General features: G+C 34.4%; 2 protein-coding genes across 2 annotated transcripts in view; one reads left to right on the forward strand and one right to left on the reverse strand.

Annotated features, from left to right (window-relative positions):
* Window positions 1-25592, reverse strand: part of LOC114334004 (DNA (cytosine-5)-methyltransferase PliMCI) — a 114022-nt gene that overhangs the window by 39224 nt on the left and 49206 nt on the right. Inside the window, exons 11-13 of the mRNA XM_050656416.1 lie at window positions 22643-22837; window positions 6088-6254; window positions 3378-3646 (exon numbers count right to left, since the gene is read on the reverse strand). Of these exons, the coding sequence (XP_050512373.1) occupies window positions 3378-3646; window positions 6088-6254; window positions 22643-22837 (631 nt within the window). The remainder of the gene's footprint in view (window positions 1-3377; window positions 3647-6087; window positions 6255-22642; window positions 22838-25592) is intronic.
* Window positions 8465-9463, forward strand: LOC126888290 (piggyBac transposable element-derived protein 4-like). The gene is made up of 2 exons (XM_050656419.1): window positions 8465-8755; window positions 8808-9463. Exons 1-2 carry the CDS (start codon window positions 8602-8604, stop codon window positions 9446-9448), a joined length of 795 nt encoding a protein of 264 aa, XP_050512376.1. The 5' UTR covers window positions 8465-8601; the 3' UTR covers window positions 9449-9463.

A 25592-nucleotide genomic window follows, 5' to 3' on the forward strand; every position in this document is an offset into this window, starting at 1 on the left:
TGTCAAAAATACGGGCACTCTAAAAGTTACTGCCTGGGGCCATTCGCCTGTGTTAAATGCGGTGGATCACATGACACAAAAACCTGCAAAAAAGCACGCGACACACCAGCAACATGTGCCTTATGTAATGGCAATCATCCAGCAAACTAGAAAGAATGTGCTATATATAAAGACCTAGTAAATTCGAAAAACAAAAGTATAACAAGCAGCATTCCGATACCTAGAGTTGCTAGCCTAAATAATAATAACGCTAATGCTCACCACATACATCAATCACATGTAACCTATGCTCATGTTGCAGCAAATAATACTTATCCACAAGACAACAACAATAATTCAGACCTTTCAAATAAACTGTTTGCACAATTGATAAACCAAAGCAGCATGATACTAAGCATGCTTACAACAGTGATAAATAGAACGTCGTAATGGCTAACTCACTTAGGATAGCAGAGTGGAACGTAAATGGTCTAACAAACCATGTGCGAGAAATTATACTATTTCTAAAATTAAACAAAATAGACACCCTACTTACGTCTGAGAGTCACACAACTGAGAGGTCTTTTATAAAAACTCCACACTACTCTGTCTATTACGCAAACTATCCAGATGGAACAGCCCATGCTGGTTCAATTGTAATAATTCGTACAGCTATAAAACACTAGGAAATTGCTCCATATATCACCAACAAAATTCAGAGTACTCTTATAAAAGTACATGCGCTCACCAGTCCATTAACAATAGCTTCTATCTACAGCCCACCACGCCACACCATCAATCTGGAGGAATACAGACAGTTTTTTGAACAACTTGGCTCACATTTAATAGTGGCAGGGGACTGGAATGCAAAACATACAACCTGGGGAGCAAGACTGATATCTCCAAAAGGCAGAAATCTATTAAAGATCATACAAGATAATAACCTGAAATACTTAACAACTGGTACCCCCACATACTGGCCCACTGATAACAACAAAATTCCTGATCTGTTAGACTTCGCTATAACTAAGGGAATACCTGAAATACACAGCGACATCACCCCCAGTTTTGATCTACATTCGGACCACAGTCTCATCTTGATTATCTTAATTACCAATATAATTTGGAAAACTCTTGCACCAAGGCTATGTTCCAGTAACACGAATTGGGTTCAATTCAAAGAAGAAATCAATGAAAAAATATCTCGTGACATTTCACTCAAATACAAAAACGATATTGAAGGATATGTAAAATATTTAACGGAACAAATACAACAGGCCGCTTGGAAAGTTACTCCTGTAAAGGAAAAAGCCATTGATGAAAGTTATAGTATACCCCTCCACATTAGTAGAAGAGAGAAGAAGAGCCTGTCGCAAATGGCAAAGAACAAGAAATGCGATAGATAAAACAAATCTAAACAGGCTCACACAGACTTCATTCTGCTATCCAAACAGCCAAAAACGAATCCTTTGAAAGATATGTCACAAACCTTTCTCTTGACGACAACTCTCTTTGGAAAGCCACAAAAAAAATTCAAAAAACCGGTAGTAATGAAATCACCAATTAGGAAAAACGACGGAACCTGGGCTCGATTAGACATAGAAAAATCCTTAGAATCTATAGAAAAATCCTATAGATTCGCAGAACATCTATTAACCGTCTTCTCCACCCCACAGGCCAACGATATTAACGACGAGAAAATTAGAGACTTCCTTAATGCACCCGTCAGCTATCATTACCACTAAAATACTTCTCACCAAACGAAGTCCGTAACGAAATCAACCTGCTTAACCCTCATAAAGCTCCAGGATTTGACCTTATAACTGGCGAAATCTTAAAAAATCTCCCAAGAAAAGGTGTCGTCTTAATAACTTATTTTTAATAGCCTCCTGAGAATATGCTATTTTCCAGTACAATGGAAGTATGCACAAATTATAACGATACGTAAACCTGGTAAACCTCTAACTGAAGCCAGTTCGTACAGACCAATAAGTCTCCTTCCGACTTGATCAGAATCTTCTAAAGGTTAATCCTTAACAGAATAGAAACAACAATACCTATAGAAAACCTGATCCCAGATCATCAGTTTGGTTTTCGCTCAAATCACTCAAACATCCAACAGTGCCATAGATTCGTCAACAAAATAAAAGAGAGCCTAGAAGGGAAACAAATCTGTTTATCAGCATTCCTCGATATACAGCAAGCATTTGATAGAGTGTGGCACGAGGGTCTTCTCTTTACCAAATCCATTCCTTTACCAAATCTTCACTGCTGATATTCCTATTAGCGAAAATACACCAATCGCAACATTTGCGGATTAGACTGGTATACTAGCATCAGACATCAACGAAATATTAGCATTTAACAAATTGCAAAATCATCTCAACGAACTAGAAGACTGGCTTAGATGCTGGAAAATAAACGTCAACACAAACAAATCTTGTCAAGTAAATTTCACAAATCGAAGAATTAGATGTCCACAACTACACCTAAATAATTCACCTATACCAATAAAAACAGAAGTAAAGTACCTGGGCCTTTATCTAGACGAAAAACTTATTTGGAAATTACATATTGCAGCCAAACGACGACACCTCGACCTAAAAGTTAAAAATATGAGCTAATCAACAGAAGATCGCAACTTTCATTAGAAAACAAACTGACCAGTGTGGACCAAAGCAAAGTGTAGCAAACCAGTGTGGACATACGGAATCGAGCTGTGGGGCGGTAGCAAACCATCCAACACCAAAATACTACAGACATTCCAGTCAAAAACTATTCGTATGTTAGCTAAAGCCCCATGGTACGTGTCAAACCAAACCCTTCATGCAGACCTCAACATTCCCTTCATCAATGATGTGATTGCTGACCACTCCAGAAGATACATGAATCACAGCGCAGACCATCCAAACCATCTCATAGACGAATTATTCAACCCTCCACTGATTGACAGACGCCTAAAAAGACTTTGGCCAGAAGACCTAGCTGCTAAGTAAATTCCAGAGAGTCGTCAATGGACGGCACCTACCACAAGGCAAGAACATATACCACATTTACTTGTTACTTTATTGAAGTAGATTGTAAATTAGCAATAAATAAATAAATAAATACCTCTAATTTTTAGATTTTTAGTCTGTTTTTAGAAATCTTTAGCGACGTATTAGTATCATATTTATGGATTAACAACGAATACCGACATGATCAACCAAATTTGGTGATTTTTCTAGTGACTTTCTGGGGTGTGAATCTGTATTTTTAGTTTACTCCTCCTGGAGTAAACTTTAGTTTTTTAAAAACAAAGCATAGTGATCCTTGGTTGTGACGGTGGTGAGCGTGGTTTGTAATGTCAGAGTGGGAGTCGGTAGAGGTGTTCCAATATCTACTAATGTGTAACTCACCTATAATATTCACATAAACTTAACAATGAAACAACAAGGGAATTCTTAAACGAAGAATAATTTCTGGAATTGAATCTATTCATTCCCGAAAACCCTTGACAAGGTGGTCCACCCACTATCATCTCGACTTCTCCTTTTTCGGGTAAACCTTTTTCTTTGGCTTCGTTATTCACTATCAACTTTAACAAATTATTGCAGTCATCGTTGAATACTTTACAATTTGGATTGTTCATTCTGAATGCATTTGCTGCAGGTACTTCTTTCTCGATCTAAAAATCAGGTTTCAATTAAAAACGGAATGAAATTATAAGGTCTGCCATTATTAAGTCTGAATGTAGTATGTATAATGAGCCTGTTATCTTTTCGTATATGCATTACGTGTATTTCAATAGATACAGTTGAGTCCGCGAGTCTTTACCCGTGTGTCATCATTTAAAGCATACGAAATAAGTCGAAAATCTATTTCACGCAACAACAACCGACAGAAAGTGGCTACTGTTCCGATTACAGGTTTTATTATAAAATTTGACGTTATCAAATATATAGAATGTCAAATGTAAGTTTTGCTTCAAAATTTTTGTGCAGAATTACAGCTACATTTGAAGTAGCTTAATAAATTCTTTTATTATTATTGATTAATAAATAAATAAACAATTTATAAAAAAGAATCAGTAACATATTTTATTTTTGTTATTTTATTCACTTTGACGGAAATCTAAACAAAATCATTTCTTTACTGTGTGAATGACGTTAGCTTTGTATGTTTCAAATATTAATTGCCAAAATATAATTATTTACCTTAAAATTTCAAAGCCCAATATAAAATTAGTTGTGAAAACAACTGTTTGTGTAAAGGCGGGTATACATATGCGCTCTGCTCGGTGTGCGAGCCACTCGCGCGCAGCATATTTGTTAGATTAGTACGTGTTTTCAAGTGGCACACAAACGGCTCGCACACGGCGCACCACGATCTAACTTCTGTCGGCTTTTCAACAAATGCTTTGGCAACAAATGGTTCGCAATATGTATTTGGACGGGTTTGCGAGTGGTTTGTTGGTTTTGGGGCGCCCGAGTTGAATATTTATTAGTAATGGAGTGTTAGGAAGGAAAAATCAAACTTATTGATGTTTACCGTGGAAAGTGAAAATGAGATTAGCTTGCAACCCCCAACTTGTAACCAACTTGCAACCATCTTGCAACCAATTTGCAACCAACTTACAACCAATTTGCAACCAATTTGCAACCAATTTGCAACCAACTTGCAACCAATTTGCAACCAACTTGCAACCAACTTGCAAAAAAATTTGCAACCAACTTGCAACCAACTTGCAACTCAACTTGCAACCAGTCGGAATGAAACCAAACACTTCTCGATGAGAATAGGAGAAGCTACTCCCGACGTCGGCCGATATCGGATCTGATCTGATCGGAGAAAAACGGATCCAATGTAGGCACCTACATTTAATACTAATTATCTACAATTACTAAATGTTCGTAAGTTTCCTCTGGATCGCGGAAGGTTCGTCAAAATGAAACATTTTAACGAACATTAACCGCGCCACGAACGCGCGGCGCTAACACGGCGCGGAGTTCGCGGCGCGGATATGTATTTCCGCCTTAATATGAAGAAGCTTCAGAACGCAAAAATTCGACAAAAACCGCAAAAAATTCAACTGACTGACAGCCACAAAAGTAAACAAAGCAGAAACGTCAAACAAATTGTGCTTAAAATATGAAAACATACCGAATCGTCTTTTTTTTGTACCTATCTCTTTTCAATGCAGTGAGTCTAGATGGTTCATAAAAATAACATGCGTTTTTACTTAATAGGGCTTTTCATCGATTGTCATTTGTTTCGAGCTTCTGTCATGTGTCACATAATATTAATATGTCTACGTCATACGTCTTTGGTTTGTATCATTGGTATATCCAATAACGTACGACGTAGATATATTAATATTATGTGACACATGACAGAAGCTCGAAACAAATGACTGTGAATGAAAAGCCCTGACAAACGGCAGCTGGTTTGTCATGAGTTTCATGCGTGGAAGAGAATGATGCTAAATAAAAAGTATGTGTTTTATCTCGCCAGGTATTAATGACGCACGGGTAAAGACTCGCGGACTCAACTGTACATCGAACACTGCGTTCCCTATCTCTCACCACACTACTTAAGCATCAGTCGACCCGATTCATTCGCACATTTGCAATTCAAGTCCGCATATACATTTTGGCTACATGCATATAATTTAAAGCTTCGAATGAAGGTCTAATAGATTTAGAGTTGGCAAACTGAGTCCATCAACCCGCTGAATATTCAGCTAAACAAAAACATAAAGATATCAAAATAATAGAAGATATGGAGAAAGGAGCAAATACTGTAAATATTCTCTTCTCATTCACATCCCATTTTTTAATTATTAGTACCAATCCTTTGTGTACTATCTGTTAATTAATTTACGAGTTTGATTACTTTATAATTTTTTGGTTTACATGTTTTTTGCCTTTTACAGAATGTGGATATCCGTATAACTCTGGAATCAGATCTGCAAAATTTTATATAAAAACAAAAGTGGAAAGAGCAAGTTAGAAACGTGTCATAAGAAGTTAGTAACGAGAAATCGAAAAGGGGAAGGAAAAGATCGAATAATGTTGAAAATGGTAATCACTGCCATTTTACGTTAGTGTTTTACTAATGCTTACTTACCGCCCATCGAGAATCAGCAATATTACTCATTTTTAGTCCTTCTGAAAGACCTCCACAACCAGCGAATACATCCATACATCTTAGTGGTCTATCAACTTTATCCCAAACGGGTGGTAAGTCCGCAAGATCGTTTTCTAGTTTCGCTTTACCTTTTATTTTGCCGCCACCTAAAGTAATTGAAGATTAATACATTACCTCAATACGAAAATACAAAAAACAGCCCAAAATAGCGAAGAGCTCGAAAGGGAAGTACATGTCGGAGATGCATGTCGTTAGCAAATTCAAAACATTGTTGCTAAGCCTTGTCCGACATTTTATTATAACTATTTTACTTACAATGAGAATACAATTTCTATTACTTATTATTGTTTTTATTTACATTTAACTTTTAATTAACAAAGTATGTTAAGGAAAAGGAGGAAATCAAAGATTCGGTCACAGACCGAATTGTCTTTTATTCCAGTTTTTACTTTAACTCTACTGCTTTTCTGATCTAAATATCGTTAACATTCACATTAAACAAGGAACAAAGACCCAACAAATGTCACTACAATTTTGAATTTTTCAACTAGTTTTGACCTTGTCTTGATAAATTGTACGAACTTCGTAATTGCACTTAAGAGCGTAGGCGCAAAGACGCAAAATTTCGTTCGAATGCTTTTTAAATGCATTCTTTTTTACGAATCGTGAGAAAATTAATAAGTATTTTTGAAAAATTTAAACGCAGAATGAAGGATTACATCATTACCGAGGGTAGAAAGTTCCCAAAAATGTCTATGATGTTTATTTTAATAAGTTACAGGGGTGAAAAAAAATTATTAGTTTTTCCAGTTGTGATATTTTCCAAATCGAACATTCGCTATCTTTGTCATACAACGCACTCAGAACAGAATGTGGTGACAAGACAGTGACAAACAAGACTACTAGATATTTGACACGGCTTCAGTAATATTTTGAGTTGTTTATTAAATAATATTGATAGTGTATTTGATAAATAATTAAATTAAGCCGTGAAATTAATAAAAAAGTTATTTGTTTATTATTTATGGACGATCCAAGCATAGAATACACTAGGGTATATTCTGTGATCCAAGTATTTTGTTGTTAAAGATGTTCAAAATTTATCTAAGCGTTCCAGTGGCAATATATATGTACTATTAAAATCACTTATCACTTTTCTCTATTCTCGATAATTAGCTTTTATTGTATAGTGTATAAATTATTGTAGTCACTGAATACATAGTTACTGAAAAAAATAATCCTATTAATTAACTGAATTAATAATTTAAGCGATTATAGAAGTAACGGTTATCCAAGAACATTCAAAAACTGAACGAAATAGCCATCGCTATGTTAATGATGACAATGTTATTGTCAACTAACGTTTACATCTCCATACCAGTGAGAATTTTACTACACGTAATTTGCCGTGTAAAGAAAGAAAAAGTAGGGATAGCCGTAAAATATTTGCGCCTACGCTCTTAATGATAATGAGTTAATAATTAATCATGTTTTCATGTCCTAATACAATTTGAAGTAATATGGTTAGTATTATTAAATATACGGCAATGTAAAAATTTGAAAAAACTTAAGGAAAGAAATTGGACAATAAAGGAGAGAAAACTACATAAACAATGAAAAAACAGTAGCAATAGCAAAACCTAAAGCAGAGGAGTATACAAATCTTTAAATACAAACAAATCAACTTAATACCAGGAAGGGTAAGACGAAGATATATAATATACACACACCCAAACTTATATGGAATCAATATGGAATCATCCTATCTCATTTTATTTCTTATTATTTCGCGTGAATTAAAAAAAAACAAACACACGAAGTCAAACAATATTTATTTTAAAGCAATTTAATAACAAACACATAACAATTAAATAAAATAATAAAGTATTTAACAAACAAATTGAAACTACATACTTGTTTTAAAGTCAATAGCATAAAACATTTCAATGTAAAACGAATAATGTTTAAATTATTTTTATTTTTTTTTTTTGTCTTTTTTGGTTAGTGTTATCACCTCTAGTCCTTATGCAAGCTTATTTGCGTGGGCACGCTGCTAATGAGATTATCAACATTTTTTGTGGTAGGTTGCTTCATTCTTCAAGAGCAGCTTGTACTAGCCATGCGGCATTTTGTGGATTATCTCGGCGAGCCCAAATTTTTGTTTTAACCCTTTCGCTGCGTAAAGCGCACATGCGCGCCCTCCTATTTCTTTGTAAAATGCGTATGGCGCACATGAGCGGCCTATGTATATGGTGATTTCCATATACATTTAAAATTGACTCAGTTTCAGGAGATCAAGGAAACTTTGTCCGCATTTTATTAAAGGTCACTTCTATTCATAGGTGGCGTAGCGGCTCGGTGAATCATGTGGTTAGGTTTGCAGAGCTATTCATAGGTGGCGTCGCAGATCAGTTACTCACATAGTTAGGTTTTCAAAGGTGTTGTCGTTTCAAACGGTTTAGTGTGATTATAAGTTTAATTATTTGTATAATAATGGCTGATTTAAATAAAGCTGGACCTTCAGGCGTAAAAAGACGTAAGACCGTGAAAGTGAGAAATGAAAAAAATCTGAGTGTTGAGGAATTGATGCAGTTTTTATATAATTCAGACTCAGATGAAGATTATGAAGACTCTGATGTAGATAACTGTAAGTAAATAAATGTAATAATAAACTTGTGGTCTGAAATTAATATTTTTAGTTGAAATTGAAAATGTTTCGGAAGACTCTTCTGGAAGTGATACTGAGGATGATGTACTACAGAACGAGTTAAATAATACCGTTGCAGATAATCCTGACGTACAGATTACAGACAATGAATGGACCGAAACAACTAGCGGTATGAAACAAATTCCATTTACAAAAAGAAGTGGATTGTTAGTCGATAGTCCTGGTGATAGTGCGTACGATTGGTTTAGGCTGTTGTTTGACGATGAACTTTTAAATATGATTGTCTTACAAACTAACAGTTATGCAGTTGAAGTTCTTTCTACCAGCAAAGGATGTGACCGTTCAAGGATTTCCCTATGGAAGGAATTAACAATATCGGAATTGCTAATATTTATTGGATTAACCTTCCATACAGGAACAATCCAATTGCCTAGCATACAAGACTACTGGAAGAAAAATAGATTATTTTCGACTTGTTTTTCTTCATACATGAGTAGAGACCGCTATTTGCTTATAATGCGATGCCTTCATTTTGCCGAAAATGTAAAAGAAAATGAACCAGTTCCAGTAGATCGACTATATAAGGTAAGACCCTTGCTAGATCATTTTAATAACAAAATGAAGACGGTATACTATCCAGGAAAGTATTTTAGGTCTGGATCCCGCGTATGAAAAAAAAGTTGATTAATAGCAAGCTGAAAATTTGTTAATAGCTTAAGGGTGTCTAGTCGAATAAACTTTGATATATGGGAACACTGGAACAGGGGCAGTTTTAATTGTGGAACAGGTTAAAAATTTGGAACGGTCACAGCACGAAAACGGCACATTTATTTTGTCCGACAGAACAGACTTAAACTCTTCGAACAGAGATTAAACTCTCATGCAAAAATCAGACTGCTATTTATCACCAAATGGGCGTTTTAATGAGTGGAACATGTAGAATATGTCAAATGACAGGAATTATGACAGGTAATAAATAGCAGTCTGATTTTTTCATGAGAGTTTAATCTCTGTTCGGAGAGTTTAAGTCTGTTCTGTCGGACAAAATAAATGTGCCGTTTTCGTGCTGTGACCGTTCCAAATTTTTAACCTGTTCCACAATTAAAACTTCCCCTGTTTCAGTGTTCCTATATATCAAAGTTTATTCGACTAGACACCCTTAAGCTATTAACAAATTTTCAGCTTGCTATTAATCAACTTTTTTTTCATACGCGGGATCCAGACCTATTTATCTCTAGACGAATCTATGATCTTGTGGAAAGGAAAACTGGTATTCAAGCAATATCTCCCTAAGAAACGACATAAGTATGGAGTAAAGCTTTATATGCTGACAGAAGCCGATTCAACAATTTTGGATATCCATATATATGCTGGTGCAGGTGATGCAACTGCTGGTAAGTCTCATACAGAAAGAGTGGTGCTACACCTAATGCGTAATTTTTTCGACCATGGACATTCGCTTCATATGGACAACTATTACAATAGTTATAACTTGGCCAAATTACTACTGGATAAAAATAGTTTTTGTACAGGCACTCTGAGAAAAGATAGGAAAGGCTGTCCAAAAAACGTCGTAGACGCAAAGTTAAAAAAAGGCCAGACCAAAAGTATGTACCTCAACAACGTAATGGTTGGAAAATGGCGAGACAAAAGAGATATCATTTACATTTCAACTGAATATAAAAATGAGATGGTATAAGAAATAGACGAGGGGATGAGAAAATTAAACCACTGCCAATCATTCAATATAATAAATATATGGGCGGAGTAGATCTTCAAGACCAAATGTCTTCTTATTATCCGCCGACACGCAAAACTTTACGTTGGTACAAAAAAATTGGCATACATCTGTTTCAGCTATATTTGCAAAATGCTCATAGATTGTATAATAAGTACCACGGAAATAACAAAATGTCATATTATAAGTTTCGATTGTCAATACTTGAAAAGTTATTACCAGAAAAATGTCAAGGAACAGCAGTTGTAACGGCAGAAGTAGCAGTTACTTCGGGTGTAAACCACACACCTTCAAAAATTGAGTTACAAGAGGTCTGTTCGTACAGGAATCAGAAACTATCACTGACTATCAGCAACTGCACGACGCATGCGTGTTTCAATATTAGCGTTCGCACAATTGAAACAGGCATGCGTCGTGCAGTTGCTGATAGTCAGTGATTCCTGTACGAACAGACCTAAGGTTTGTTCCAACATGAACTTTTGGACGGCCCAGAAACCGTCACGAAACTACTTGTACCGTTTGTTGTGCGCATGTTCGTAATTGTATCGCCCAGTTATCGTCCCATGACGGTAATCATATATTTGTCATTTTTGTTGGTTACAGCTTGTGTGCTTTTAGTCGATCAAAGGCTCAAAAAATTTAAAGAATTAAATCCTAGTGCTCAAGTCAGTCCAACCAGCACATTATGCATTTGCCCGATTACTGAAATGATCATCACGAAACCGTCACCGAAAGATCACAATTCTTGTTGGAACAATGGGAAGGACGATCCGATGACGATCATATTTTTGTTGGAACGGATTTTCTTTACTGCGCAGGAGCGTTACCGTTTCGTGACGGTTCTCGGTCGTGTTGGAACAAACCTATAATAGGTTTGTTCCAACATGAACTTTTGGACGGTCCAGAAACCGTCACGAAACTACTTGTACCGTTTGTTGTGCGCATGTTCGTAATTGTATCGCCCAGTTATCGTCCCATGACGGTAATCATATATTTGTCATTTTTGTTGGTGACAGCTTGTGTGCTTTTAGTCGATCAAAGGCTCAAAAACTTTAAAGAATTAAATCCTAGTGCGCAAGTCAGTCCAACCAGCACATTATGCTTTTGCCCGATTACTGAAATGATCATCACGAAACCGTCACCGAAAGATCACAATTCTTGTTGGAACAGTGGGAAGGACGATCCGATGACGATCATATTTCTGTTGGAACGGATTTTGTTTACTGCGCAGAAGCGTTACCGTTTCGTGACGGTTCTCGGTCGTGTTGGAACAAACCTAATGAACGTGGTAAAACTCTTAGAAAAAAATGTCGGACATGCAATAAAAATAAGATACGTAAGGATACTATTTATCATTGTCAAGAATGTCCCGATAAACCTGGCCTCTGCTTAGGCAAATGTTTCAGAGAATATCATGTATCAATATAGAAAGACATTAGGAAAAAATTAATATTTTGTATACTTTTATTTTACATTATATGTTATTTGTTTATTTTACATCCTGTTTGAATGAATAAAATTTTAGTTTAGATCAAAAAAGTCGATTTAATTTACTAAATACAAAAATTTGTATCAAGCGCACAAGTGCGTCCTCCGCATTTTTAAAAGAAATTCCTTGAAAACTGCGTACAGCGCACATGTGCGTCTTGCAAAAATTCAGAAGAAAAATTATAATAATCCGTTTTAACATATGTACAAAAAACAATTGTTGAAAAAATATCGCATTTAGTGTTAAAAAACTACTGCCGCACTGGTCAGCGATATGTATTTATTTGACGCAGCGAAAGGGTTAAGCATATCCCACAAATACTCTATAGGGTTAAGCTCGGGTGAGCAAGCAGGCCACTCCAAACAAGGGATACCTTCTGTTTTAATGATGTCTCTGTCACTCTAATGGTATGTGGAGGTCCATTATCATGAATGAAAATTAAATTTTCTCCTATTGCACCTCTCCAGAGTCTAATTACAGGTTATCAACATACCTGTGAGCAGTTAAAATTTATTGGATGAAAATTATAGGAGTTTTTTTACGGATCATAATTCCTCTCCAGAACATTACACTTTCCCTTGTATATTTGTGAACAGATCTGACAGTTTTCGTTCTTGCTTGTCTTCCTCCACCTCTAAGTACACGATTTCGTGGGTCATCTGACTTTACACAAATCCCGACTTTTTCTGAAAATAGCACATTTTGTCAATTCCCAATGTTCCAGTTTTGGTGGTGAAGACACCAATTTAGGCGATCAATCTTGTGCTGCCTGGATAACTCGAAAACCCATAACTGTCTCCTGCTATATACTTCTTGACAAGAAATCTTCATCTTATCGTTTTGTCCTGGAATAAGATTATGAGATAAAGATTTTCATAAATATTACAAGATAAATGAATAGATGTAAAATAATATCCAATATTGAACTGGGTCAAGATTGTGTAATATCGACTAACATTTACCTTGATTGTTTATTTAAATATTGAGTGTCGAATCCTTGAGCCACGGGCGCTGAATAAGCACCCGTGTATTTGTAACAATGACACACTTTGATTATTGAAAATAATATAATTAAAAGATCAGAATAAACTTGGTGTTCGTCGAGGTAAGATGTTTCATTCTCCCTTAACTACTTAACATTGAAAAGAACCTCAAGACTACCGCCCTTAGCTCACAGGGTGGTAGTAAATACCAGTTATATTAGATGGCGTTCCACATACCACCATATGGCGATTCAGAAGGTCTTTGTTAAGTAGTTATTGGGTGCGTTCGGACGACCACAGCGGCTGGACAGCTGAGCCAGCAGTAGCTGTCAGACGTCACCGCTGGAAGCCAGCCGCTGAGAGATTTACTAAGCTTTCCCTATCACGGCTGGATGCAAACACTCAGCCGATTTCTGCTGGCAGCCAGCCGCTATGGTCGTCCGAACGCACCCATTGTAATTAGTTAAGTGTAAATTTTAAGAAGAAATTAATTAAGAAATGAGAAGATAAAAAAAAAAAAAAAGAAATTAGAATAAGGGAAACTTAATTTAGAAAAAGTAAATCTTAAGTAAAACAATGGGAGCGACGAGAAACTGGAAGAAGAAAAGAAAATTGGGGTAAAGTATCTATCCCCCATAGATATTATGCATTAGCTGATAGATGGAATTTGCGATGCCCACCAGACTAGACATTGGAGACAGGTCGACATGGACGAAAATTGGGAATTCTGGACCATGGAACCAGCCGGCGGCGCGTCAGGAGGACGCACATCCACGAAATGGACAGTGGTGGACAAGGACAAAAGTATGTGATGTGAGTAATTTGACTATATTGTATTTATTGTTTTAACATTTCTCATATTTCGTATATAGCCTAACATAAGAATTAATTTTTTAATTGAATACAATTAATATTAAATTAGATCAAGTTTTGTATTTTTACCAAGTATAGAAGTATGTTCAATAATTTAGATGGATTTTTGTTTAACTACATTGATAAGTGATAATAAGTTTTATTTTTAATGAAAACAAGAATTTTTTTGCAATTCTTTTAGTAGAAAGAATGCAACTATTTTATGTAAAAATTTATGTATTTATGTAAAAATAATGATTTAGTTACCATTTTTTTCTATGAAGGAAAAATATGCTATTTAAAGATTTTTGTTTTTGCGTAATGTATATTTATATTTACGTATTTTCAAATGTTGACGTTATTTGACCGTGAAAACACGGGTAAAGAAATACTAAACGAAGAAATTTTGCTGAGAGAAGATATTTGCACGATTTAAACCTACAAATTATATTATTATACACTAGAAAAAGGTGTAGAAACAGTTTTATAATAAAACAAGATACCTATTGAGAGTATAATCCAAGGAATTATTATTTGGATTATTTATAAGAAGAGAAAAGGAAATATTTTTAAGATGTCGGAACAAAATGGAAAATCCAACATAATGGAAAAGAATAAATTTGACGGAAATATGAGTTCCCGAATAAACTTAATGATTAAGAAACAAGTTAGACAGAATTTTTATCTACCGATGTTATGACAAAGAAATGAAACCTAGAAAGGAGAAATGTAACAAAGAAACTATGAAATGATGTAAGACTGAAATTATTGAAAATTGATATGATTTTATGAATCAATTTTGAAACTACAAAGAGTATTATCCCAGATAGAGAGACTAATCAAGATTCGATTGATTAAAAGCATTCATAAATGCAATCTAAATAAACTATGAATATTTGGACGAAATGAAAAATTTAAGGACAAGTTATTAAGATGTTACAAAAAAAATGGAATATTTAATGACAAAAAAAATTATTGATAAAATAATGAAGTGTCTAAGGAGACATTATTTTGAAACATATGCATATTATATATAAATATACTTTAAGTTCTTATATTATAAATATATTTAAATATTTGAATGAATAACATAATTTATGTAAGGCTTTATAGCAGATATAACCAGAGAAATAGAGATAAGACTATTTTGTTGTGACGTTATAAAAGTGACTATTTTCGCGAAGAAAGTGAACTATTAGTAGTTAATTGGTACCAAAAGTTAATTATCAATAATAAGGTTTTCTCAGTTGTATTTTTATGTAAATTAGGTAAATATTTTAATGGGCGCCCAGAACCAGACGTAGTATTAGTATTCAGCGATGGTAGCTGAGCCTTTTTGGTGATTTTTTTTAACAGAATGTAGTCTATTTTTATCAACACTTTCTTTCGATTTTTTTTATTGAATTTTGAAGTTTTTAGATGCCGATAACAGGTTTTTGATTTAAAATTTTTTAAAATCGGTTGAATTGTAGTATAAATATGATTTTTTAATGTTTTATGATGAATTAAGTAGACAATTGATTTTTTTTTTAAATTTATTAGAATCATAATTAATTAAAGACAATTCAGAGAAAAACACACTCTTGTCAAGGAAAAAGGTACAAATGAACATCAGAAGATTTTAGCATGCTCATTTCGTGTTTTGAAGCTAACCGACTCTCATCAAGACTGAGCAGCTCGGATCAGACAGGAATTTAGGGATGCAAAATGTAGAAGATTTTTTTTTAAGCGCACAACTATCCATTTTGTATTTTTGGAACAAACCTTCCTACGACTAAGGACGTGGAGAAAGGACCGGAAGCAAAGTCAAGGGTATAAAGTTGCGGAAAACTACCCACCAAGTAGGTAAGGGTTAGAAAATGAAGAATTTTTAAAGTAAATGATATATAAATGAATAATTATGAAAAATGATATGAATATGTATGAAGGAAGATATTATATGAAATATGAAGTAAATGATATAAAGAAGAAATATGAATAAGAAGAAGATGTTTAATAGTACACTATGAAGAAAGTACTAAGTATAAAGAAAATAAAGAAAAATATTATTAGTGTGAAGTTGGTACCTGACAAGGAGAAAAAGAAGAAGAAGGAGAAGAAAAAAGAGAGAATTTTTAAAATAAGAATATGTAAAAATTTGAGAACATCAAAAGGATTGTCTTATAAAAGTCTAGTAACCGAATAAAAATTAAGAGAGTAAATTAAATTTTAAGAGTTTAAGTTGTTATTTCTTTTTAAATCTTTGAGTAAAAGTAAAGTATAAAATATAATTTCTGAGTGTAGAATTTCGCGAGATATAAAGAAAAGGAATTATGTAAGAATAGACAATATTTTACATTATTGAAGTTTGTGTTTGTAAATTATGTAAATATATGTATTTATATATAGCTTTAATGTTTTCAAGGTAATGTTTGTGTTTTATTGGCGTATAAAAGTGAAAGTGTAAAATAAGCAAGCTTGTACAAATTGTACATAGTTTCATTTTCATTTGGATAGGTCAGTATTAATATGACACAATTTTGACCGAAGTATAAAAAAATAGTATTTGTTAGTAAACACACCGTAAAATTTATCCTAATACTGATTAAGATTTTTTTTCATTTCGTAAATCAGATAATAAAAAAAATCTTAAAGAGAGGAAGGATGGTGTCCTGGAATAAGATTATGAGATAAAGATTTTCATAAATATTACAAGATAAATTAATAGATGTAAAATAATATCCAATATTGAACTGGGTCAAGATTGTGTAATATCGACTAACATTTACCTTGATTGTTTATTTAAATATTGAGTGTCGAATCCTTGAGCCACGGGCGCTGAATAAGCACCCGTGTATTTGTAACAATAACACACTTTGATTATTGAAAATAATATAATTAAAAGATCAGAATAAACTTGGTGTTCGTCGAGGTAAGATGTTTCATTCTCCCTTAACTACTTAACATTGAAAAGAACCTGAAGACTACCGCCCTTAGCTCACAGGGTGGCAGTAAATACCAGTTATATTAGATGGCGTTCCACATACCTCTATAGTTTCAACTGAAACAGTTACACCTGTAGCTTCCAAAAGCTGCCTTTGGAGCTGAAGGTGAGAAATGGGTAGGTGTCTTCCAGCTGATTGGACAATTAAACGATCGTGGCGAGCCGTTATTACATTTTGGCGCTTTCCCTTGCTTTATTTTTGAGCTTCCTAGTTCCTGTTATCTAGTATAGGTTTTGGACAGAACGCCCTGTATTACGCCTAGCCCTACAGCTATGTCCCTCTGAGAACATTACTTGCTCAACAAAACCAATAATCTTTCCCCATTGTAAGTTCTATAACCCCACATGAGGCATATTTTCGTTTTTGGACGCAAAAGTTAGTTTATTTATTTTCGTTCAATTTGCAACTCAAGCAAATAACCTATACCGTACCGAGCTGTACTATCTGATTGTCTTATCGATTTGTTTATTTTCAATAAAAACCCTTATTCTTCGCAACAATAACAAGTTTTTTCAAAAGAAATAAATATTGCTTTGAAATACATGGTGATTCCATATAAGTTTGGGTGTGTGTAGTCAAACAGAGCAAAGAAAACAAAATAGTTTAATCAGATTTAGTTGCCCAAGCAGTTAAAAATTAAAGAAAGGTAAATCATTTGAACCAGATGATATCACTAGGAAAGTATGGATCGCTTTAGGAGTGAAAGGAAGAAGGCGGCTAATAGGTTTAATAGAATTATGGAAGTGGAACAACCAACAAACTAAGGGAGAAGCAGTACCTGTTTACAAAAACAAAGCTATTAAAAATACACAAACTAAAGGGTGATACAACTACTTGGTCACACCATGCAAATGTGGGAAAGAATAATGGATAGACGGATACGTGAAGAAACCGAAATATCCGAAAATAGTTTTGATTACAAGACAGATTAACAACAGATTCCATCACCTACCGAAGTTAATATTGGATTTGCAGCCACCTGAGCGAAGAAAAAACGAGGAAGACGGAAAGCAACATAGCTTGATAAAGTCCAAAAGGCAATGTCAGAGAGCCTTGGAGACTGTGACGATAGACGTGAATGGAGACTGGAAACCGAAAGCATCTAAACATTCCGTTATGTATTTGGAACCTAGGAGTTTTCTATTGGTTCTTTGCAGCACGCGGTGATATTTTAACCAATAGGCGGTGAGGTTCCAAACGCATATACGGAATGTTATTCGGTGCCAAATTCATATACGGAATGTTAAATATTCGTACACCGAAAAAAATAAGTTTTATTAGAGTCTGTTAAAAGGAGATTAATTTTAAAATACTTGTTACTGTATTATTAAATAAAAATAAAACAATTATAGTATTTGAAATGTTATTTGGTGTAAATTCATATGCGGAATGTTAAACATTCGTAGACCAAGAAATAGGACTTTTTATTAATCAGTTAAAGAAGACTGATTTTAAAATACCTATTTTGTTAATGTATTATAACATGATTACCTATATGGAAAAATAAAACAAGGATTACCTATATGGAATGTTATTTGGTGCGAAATTCATAAATGGGATGGTATAGATTTGAGAGATATATTTCTTTATTTGACTAAGCTTTCGATTTCTCAGAATTTTTAATGACTTGCACGTGTTGTTTAGTATGTTTAATTCTTTAATAATACAAAAAAAAAACGAATAAAGTCCTTTATAAAAGGTATATATTTAAAATCCATAAAAAGAGCTACATCACAGAACCAGTTTTCGATTGGTTGACCAATCATCATCAGTGCATTCCTAAAATGAATATAATAATAATAGTCTCCCGTTTTATACCGCACGCGGCTTTGGGAGTATAGCAGCGTAGTCTGCTATATCTAGGGCCTACGGTATACAAGGAAGGTAACAGGGCCAGTGCTACGCTTCAACCGCCCATTATTACCCCTGGTTTGACCCAAGGTACTCATTTTATTCAGGCTGAGTCGACCTGAGGGGCCGGCGTAGCGCAAGTGGTAGTGTGGTTGCCTCGCATGCCGGTGGTCCGGAGTTCAAATCCTACCGCCGGCAAGAACAACTAGAAATTTTTAAATGTCTATAGGCCCCACGTCGACTCAGCCTAAAATGAATATAACCTGATAAAATAAAAATGTATACCATTTTTATTCAGTTGCAATGCGAAGGCAAAACAATCTTACTTTTCAATTAGAATACGGAGTGCAGTCCAGTCCCTTGAATCGCGATTTTCGGCTCTTATTGGAGCCTCATCGGAAAGAACGTAGGCACTGTTCTCCATATTTTAACTGATTCGTATCGAGAGCTTTTCCCATCCATTGCAACCGAAGTGATGATAGTAGGTGGCTAGCGCCATCTGGCATTGAAAGACGAAGTAGTTTTCAATCCTAATAGTAAATTATTAATATTGAAAATATTAAAAATAGTACTAAACGATTTTTAAATTGAAAACTTATTGGTACACTTTCCTGGTGACACCTCCAAGACTTCTACAATTTGCAAGTCAAATGGATGCCGCAGTGAAGACGAGAGGGAAGGAATTCTACACTATGCAATTCACATCCCCCGTCTGCAGCTGGTAAAGTTCCAACGGAAAAATGCACCTAGTTACTCTACGGAGTAATACGACTATAAAATAAAATAAAAATGTATACCATTTTTATTCAGTTGCAATGCGAAGGCAAAACAATCTTACTTTTCAATTAGAATACGGAGTGCAGTCCAGTCCCTTGAATCGCGATTTTCGGCTCTTATTGGAGCCTCATCGGAAAGAACGTAGGCACTGTTCTCCATATTTTAACTGATTCGTATCGAGAGCTTTTCCCACCCATTGCAACCGAAGTGATGATAGTAGGTGGCTAGCGCCATCTGGCATTGAAAGACGAAGTAGTTTTCAATCATAATAGTAAATTATTAATATTGAAAATATTAAAAATATTACTAAAAGATTTTTAAATTGAAAACTTATTGGTACACTTTCCTGGTGACACCTCCAAGACTTCTACAATTTGCAAGTCAAATGGATGCTGCAATGAAGACGAGAGGGAAGGAATTCTACACTATGCAATTCACATCCCCCGTCTGCAGCTGGTAAAGTTCCAACGGAAAAATGCACCTAGTTACTCTACGGAGTAATACGACTATAAAATAAAAATGTATACCATTTTTATTCAGTTGCAATGCGAAGGCAAAACAATCTTACTTTTCAATTAGAATACGGAGTGCAGTCCAGTCCCTTGAATCGCGATTTTCGGCTCTTATTGGAGCCTCATCGGAAAGAACGTAGGCACTGTTCTCCATATTTTAACTGATTCGTATCGAGAGTTTTTCCCACCCATTGCAACCGAAGTGATGATACCAGGTGGCTACCTATTATACTACTACTATAGTATAGGTGGCTACTACTATAGTAGTAGCCACCTACTATCATCACTTCGGTTGCAATGGGTGGGAAAAGCTCTCGATACGAATCAGTTAAAATATGGAGAACAGTGCCTACGTTCTTTCCGATGAGGCTCCAATAAGAGCCGAAAATCGCGATTCAAGGGACTGGACTGCACTCCGTATTCTAATTGAAAAGTAAGATTGTTTCGCCTTCGCATTGCAACTGAATAAAAATGGTATACATTTTTATTTTATTTTATAGTCGTATTACTCCGTAGAGTAACTAGGTGCATTTTTCCGTTGGAACTTTACCAGCTGCAGACGGGGGATGTGAATTGCATAGTGTATAATTCCTTCCCTCTCGTCTTCACTGCAGCATCCATTTGACTTGCAAATTGTAGAAGTCTTGGAGGTGTCACCAGGAAAGTGTACCAATAAGTTTTCAATTTAAAAATCTTTTAGTAATATTTTTAATATTTTCAATATTAATAATTTACTATTAGGATTGAAAACTACTTCGTCTATAACCTGATAAAATGATGCAAAGGTTTTAAAATTTTGACTACGGTTAGAAAAAGTTGTAGGTTATACTCACGTGACCTTACCATGCTAACCACCAAAATATAGTATTATAAATTTTATTTAGATATATTACATAATTACAAATATTTTGATGGTTAGCATGTAAGATCACGTGAGTGTAACCTACAACTTTTTTTAACCGTAGTCAAAATTTAAAAACCTTTGCACCATTTTATAAGGTTATATTCATTTTAGGAAAGCACTGATGATGATTGGTCAACCAATCGAAAACTAGTTCTGTGATGTAGCCCTTTTTAGGGATTTTAAATACAGACCTTTTATAAAGGACTTTATTCGTTTTTTTTTTGTATTACGAGTTATGGTATACAGCCAACTACAGGAAAACCTTTTTCCTTGTGGATCTTTAATAATACATTAACAATAATTTTTCTATTCTCATACTATAATATCAATTATGATGTCACTACCTGTATCACAATAAACTTCATTATGATACAGATTTTCATTAAGATACAGATTTTTAACCAATAGAATCGCGATATGACATTCGCGAAAAAAGGTGGCACACGCGCAGTAACCAATGGCGAGTCATACGCTTTGACAGTTCTCAATATGTAAACAAACTGTCAGACTGACAAACTACTTAATTTGTTTGCGTTACAAAATTAATAAATGTGTATATATTTTTTTCGTGAATTATCATAGAAAAAATGGTGTATACAACTTACATTTAATTATCATTTTGAAGCTCGTACTCTATACGAAACTCGCCGCTAGGCGGCTCGTTTCGTATCCCTTATACTCGCTTCATAATGACCATCACTAAATGCTCGTTGCATAATATACTATTAAAAACCAGTCTCATTTTAACAGGATTTAATAAAAATCGTGTTTTTGTTCTACGAATATTTAACATACCGTATATGAATTTCGCACCAAATAACATTCCAAATACTATAATTGTTTTATTTGTATTTAATAATAAAGTAACAAATATTTTAAAATCAATCTCCTTTTAACATACTCTAATAAAAACTTATCTTTTTCGGTGTACGAATATTTAACATTCCATATATGAATTTGGCACCGAATAACATTCCGTGTATGCGTTTGGAAGCTCGCCGCCTATTGGTTAAATTTGACCGCGTGCTGCGAAGAACCAATAGAAAACTCCTAGGTTCCAAATACATATACGGAATGTTTAGATGCGAACCGGAAAGTGCAGGATGCTATAAATCGGACATTATATAGATTAACAGATGCAAATTTCATTATAAGGCAGCTGATGTGAATATATAAGAAATAAATAGGATTGCAGCAGGGCTCAGTGTTTAGTCCTGATTTTTTCTCATTAGTGTTGGATCAGATACCAGAAAAACTACAGGGTAATATTCTCTGGTGCTTTATCTATGCTGATTATGTAGAGTTAATAGGATTGAAAGGTACTGAAAGGAAAAGGAAAACGAAGACGGTACAAGAAAGCCTAAGATTCTAGACAGTCGTTGTTCACTGCAGGACTTTACCGTATTCCCTGTAGTTGTGGATCAGTGTAAATTGGAATAATAAATGTTTTGACTAAAAAACAGTGAAACTGACGTTTTGGTCAGTGCAAAAATTTACATCCATTCTAACATAGCCTTTGATAATATCTGTCGCAGTTGTAGGCGAAGCGATAGCAAGAAATAATTCCAACGACGGTCTATAAACTCCAAATATAATGTAGCATTATATATTTTAATTTCTATCGTTTTACGAAATCCGCAATACACTGAGAATGTAGACTAAATGTTTGGTATATTAAATTTATTTATTTATATATCATGTCTTTACACTCATTAACTGATTGAAAAAAATTATTTGATTAAATGTTCATGTAAAAAAATATTAATAAAAAGTTACCTTTTCCTTTTCCTTTTATGCCTATATTTTTCGCATTTGTAGGAAGCTCTGTTATTTTCTTATTTTCTGGATCGTATGCTTCGGTGAAATAGAACCGATATGGTCCTAGTTCAGACCATTCTGTTGGAGATTCAAAATTATATCCGTACGACAAATAGCATTTGCCCATTACTTTGTCAAATGGCACAGTAATCACTAAAAATAAAATTATTTAAATAATTGTGACAATAAATTAAACTTTTATCATTCCTACACAAATACAGAGGATGTTGTTGTAACAGATGTGTAACGTATACCCCACATTAGATATCTATACCTACTGCATTTCAAACATTAGAATCAGTATAGTTGTATATTGTAAGCGGATTTCCCATATTTCTCCCATTGTGTGAATTATCATAAATAAATCCTCCTTTTGTATTCCACAGCAGTTAACAGCGATAATCCTCTACAAGTACCTGCCAATACTATCTATCACGGCCACTGCCATGAAAAGCGGCAACGTTGTCAAGAAAAAATTCTCATTTAGTTTGCATGGCTCTATCCTTCGTACAGTGAATCGCATGTCTGAAATACATACTGGCCGAAAGTTTTGGCTTTTAGAGTGTTTTTTAGATTGGATATAAAGACAGTCTGTAGTCGCCAAATTCTGCCCAGGCTAAGGAACATTTATTCAAATCGACATTTAGGTGCTGCTTTGACAAATCGATATTTTGTCTGAAATATACATGATTCAGCTTTCTCTACATTGTGATTTGAGTTATTTTCTCATATCAATGCAACAACTCATTTGTTAGATATTTAAGTTGTGCTAAATTTATTCTTATAACTTATTGCCTAAACGAGAATCAGAAAATCGGTTTAAAAATATAAAACAAAAATGATGGCAAATCAAAATATCACAATCGGCTTGGAAATAAGATCGAAAGTGTCGAAGAGTACCTATATAACGTCGTCGTCACGGCAAAACTCACTAAGCCCACTTTTGTCAAAATTGAGCTCCCTGTCCTGATCGATTCACAATATCAATTTTCATAGTCTGGCAGAAATAACGAAGTCCTAGAAAGTACGTAGAGATAGTTGCCTAAATCACTGAATATGCATAAGTCAAAAATTACCATTTTGTTGTCAGGCAGAAGTCACTAATGCCCGGTTGCACCATCATATCTTAAAGGGGGGAGGGGGGTATGGTTTGAAATCAACATATCAAGCACATTTTTGTGAATTTTCTTCGAAGCTATGGTACAATATTTTATTTTTAAATTAAATAAACATATTAAGTACAATTCAAAGAATATTTAGAAAAAAATTCAATCCAAAATATTGAAAAGTAAGCCATTGGTGACAAATTTTGACAGGCAGCTCACAAAAAAATGGATTTTGCGGTGGACATCAGAACTCGTCACTAGATCATACAAAACAAAAAATTCAAAAATATTTAATTAGCTTACGAGTTTCACGAGGTCACAACGTCGAGTTTTTATTTTTAATGATTTTTGAATTTTTGGTATCACTCAGAAATAAAAAAAATGAAATTTTTGGTAAAAATTTTGTGAAAATCAACAGATTTATTATTGTTGAACAAAAAATAAGCAAAAAAAAAGAAAAATATCTCGACGTTATTACCTCATGAAATGTTAAGAAAATCTGTGCAAAATATCAGGTAGATCGGCAGTAGTTTTTCAGTTACAATGTCCACCGCATTTGAAAAAGCAGTTTTGAGAAAAATGCGTTTAAAGTTTTGACAACTGAATCTTCATCTTCTTATTTGTCTGCCAAATCGTAAAGTGATGCACATTGGAATATGTTTTTTTTGAATCGAGGAGTAATCTACAAAAGATAAGGCGAACAGTTGTTTAACGTTTCTCACTACGCTCAAGCGTGCTGGCGCGAAGTCGCGGCAAAGCGAGTCGACGGTGGAGATATTCAACACGATGTATCTCTGGTAATTTTACTCCGATTATTTTGAAATTTTCAGAGAGTATTCTTGAAAGTAATCACTTTTATTTGAAACAATAAAAAAAAAATTAAATATTTCAAACCATACTCTTAAGCTTAAGACGAGAATAACATAAGAATTAAAATAATATAATTATAATATATTATAATAAAAATATCATAATATAGTAATAGATATAATTGATAATAAGGTAAGAATCGAAAATTATGGTGCAAGGTAAGTGATACTCAAGGAGGCCCTATCTATAAGTAGAGCTTAGCTAAGCTGGAGCTTAAGATCTGTTGGTGCAACCAGGCATAAATGTTTGTTTTCTCAGATCTGTTGATTTGGACTTAGTGACTTTTGCCGCGACGACGACGATAATATATATTATACCTAGGTCACACGATCAAACTAGGCAAACAGAATCAAACGGCAGAGATAACTAGAAGAATCCGAATGACTTCGGCAGCAGTACTGATTGGTTGAAAAACAAAAAGATACCAATAAATCTAAAGAAAAGGGTATTCAACAGTTGTATTCTACCAGTTATGACTTATGGAATGGAGACCATGACACTTGCAGAGTTGTCAGCCAATAGATTAAGAACAACACAGAGGGCAATCGAACGATCTAAGTTGGGAATATCTCTGAGAGAACATATACGAAACGAGGACGTGCGAAGCAGGATGATGGTTAAAGATGTAATTGAAAGAATTGCGCAAATGAAATGGAACTGGGTAAGACACGTGGCACTGCAAAACAACGACAGGTGGACGAGAAACATTGTAGATTGAACACAATGCGAACAAAGTCGTAGTACAGGAAGACCACAAAAACGATGGCTAAACGACATCAAAGCAAAAAGTGGGGAGAAAATGGCACCAAATAGCACAAAACAGAGGACAGTGGAGAACTCATGAGGAGGCCTTTGTCCAGGAGTGAATGCAAACAGGCTGAAGAAGAGATTTATTCTTAGTCTCATTTATTTTGATATTTTATTTAGATCTA

This window comes from Diabrotica virgifera, chromosome 7, assembly GCF_917563875.1.
Source record: "Diabrotica virgifera virgifera chromosome 7, PGI_DIABVI_V3a".
Taxonomy (NCBI): domain Eukaryota; kingdom Metazoa; phylum Arthropoda; class Insecta; order Coleoptera; family Chrysomelidae; genus Diabrotica; species Diabrotica virgifera.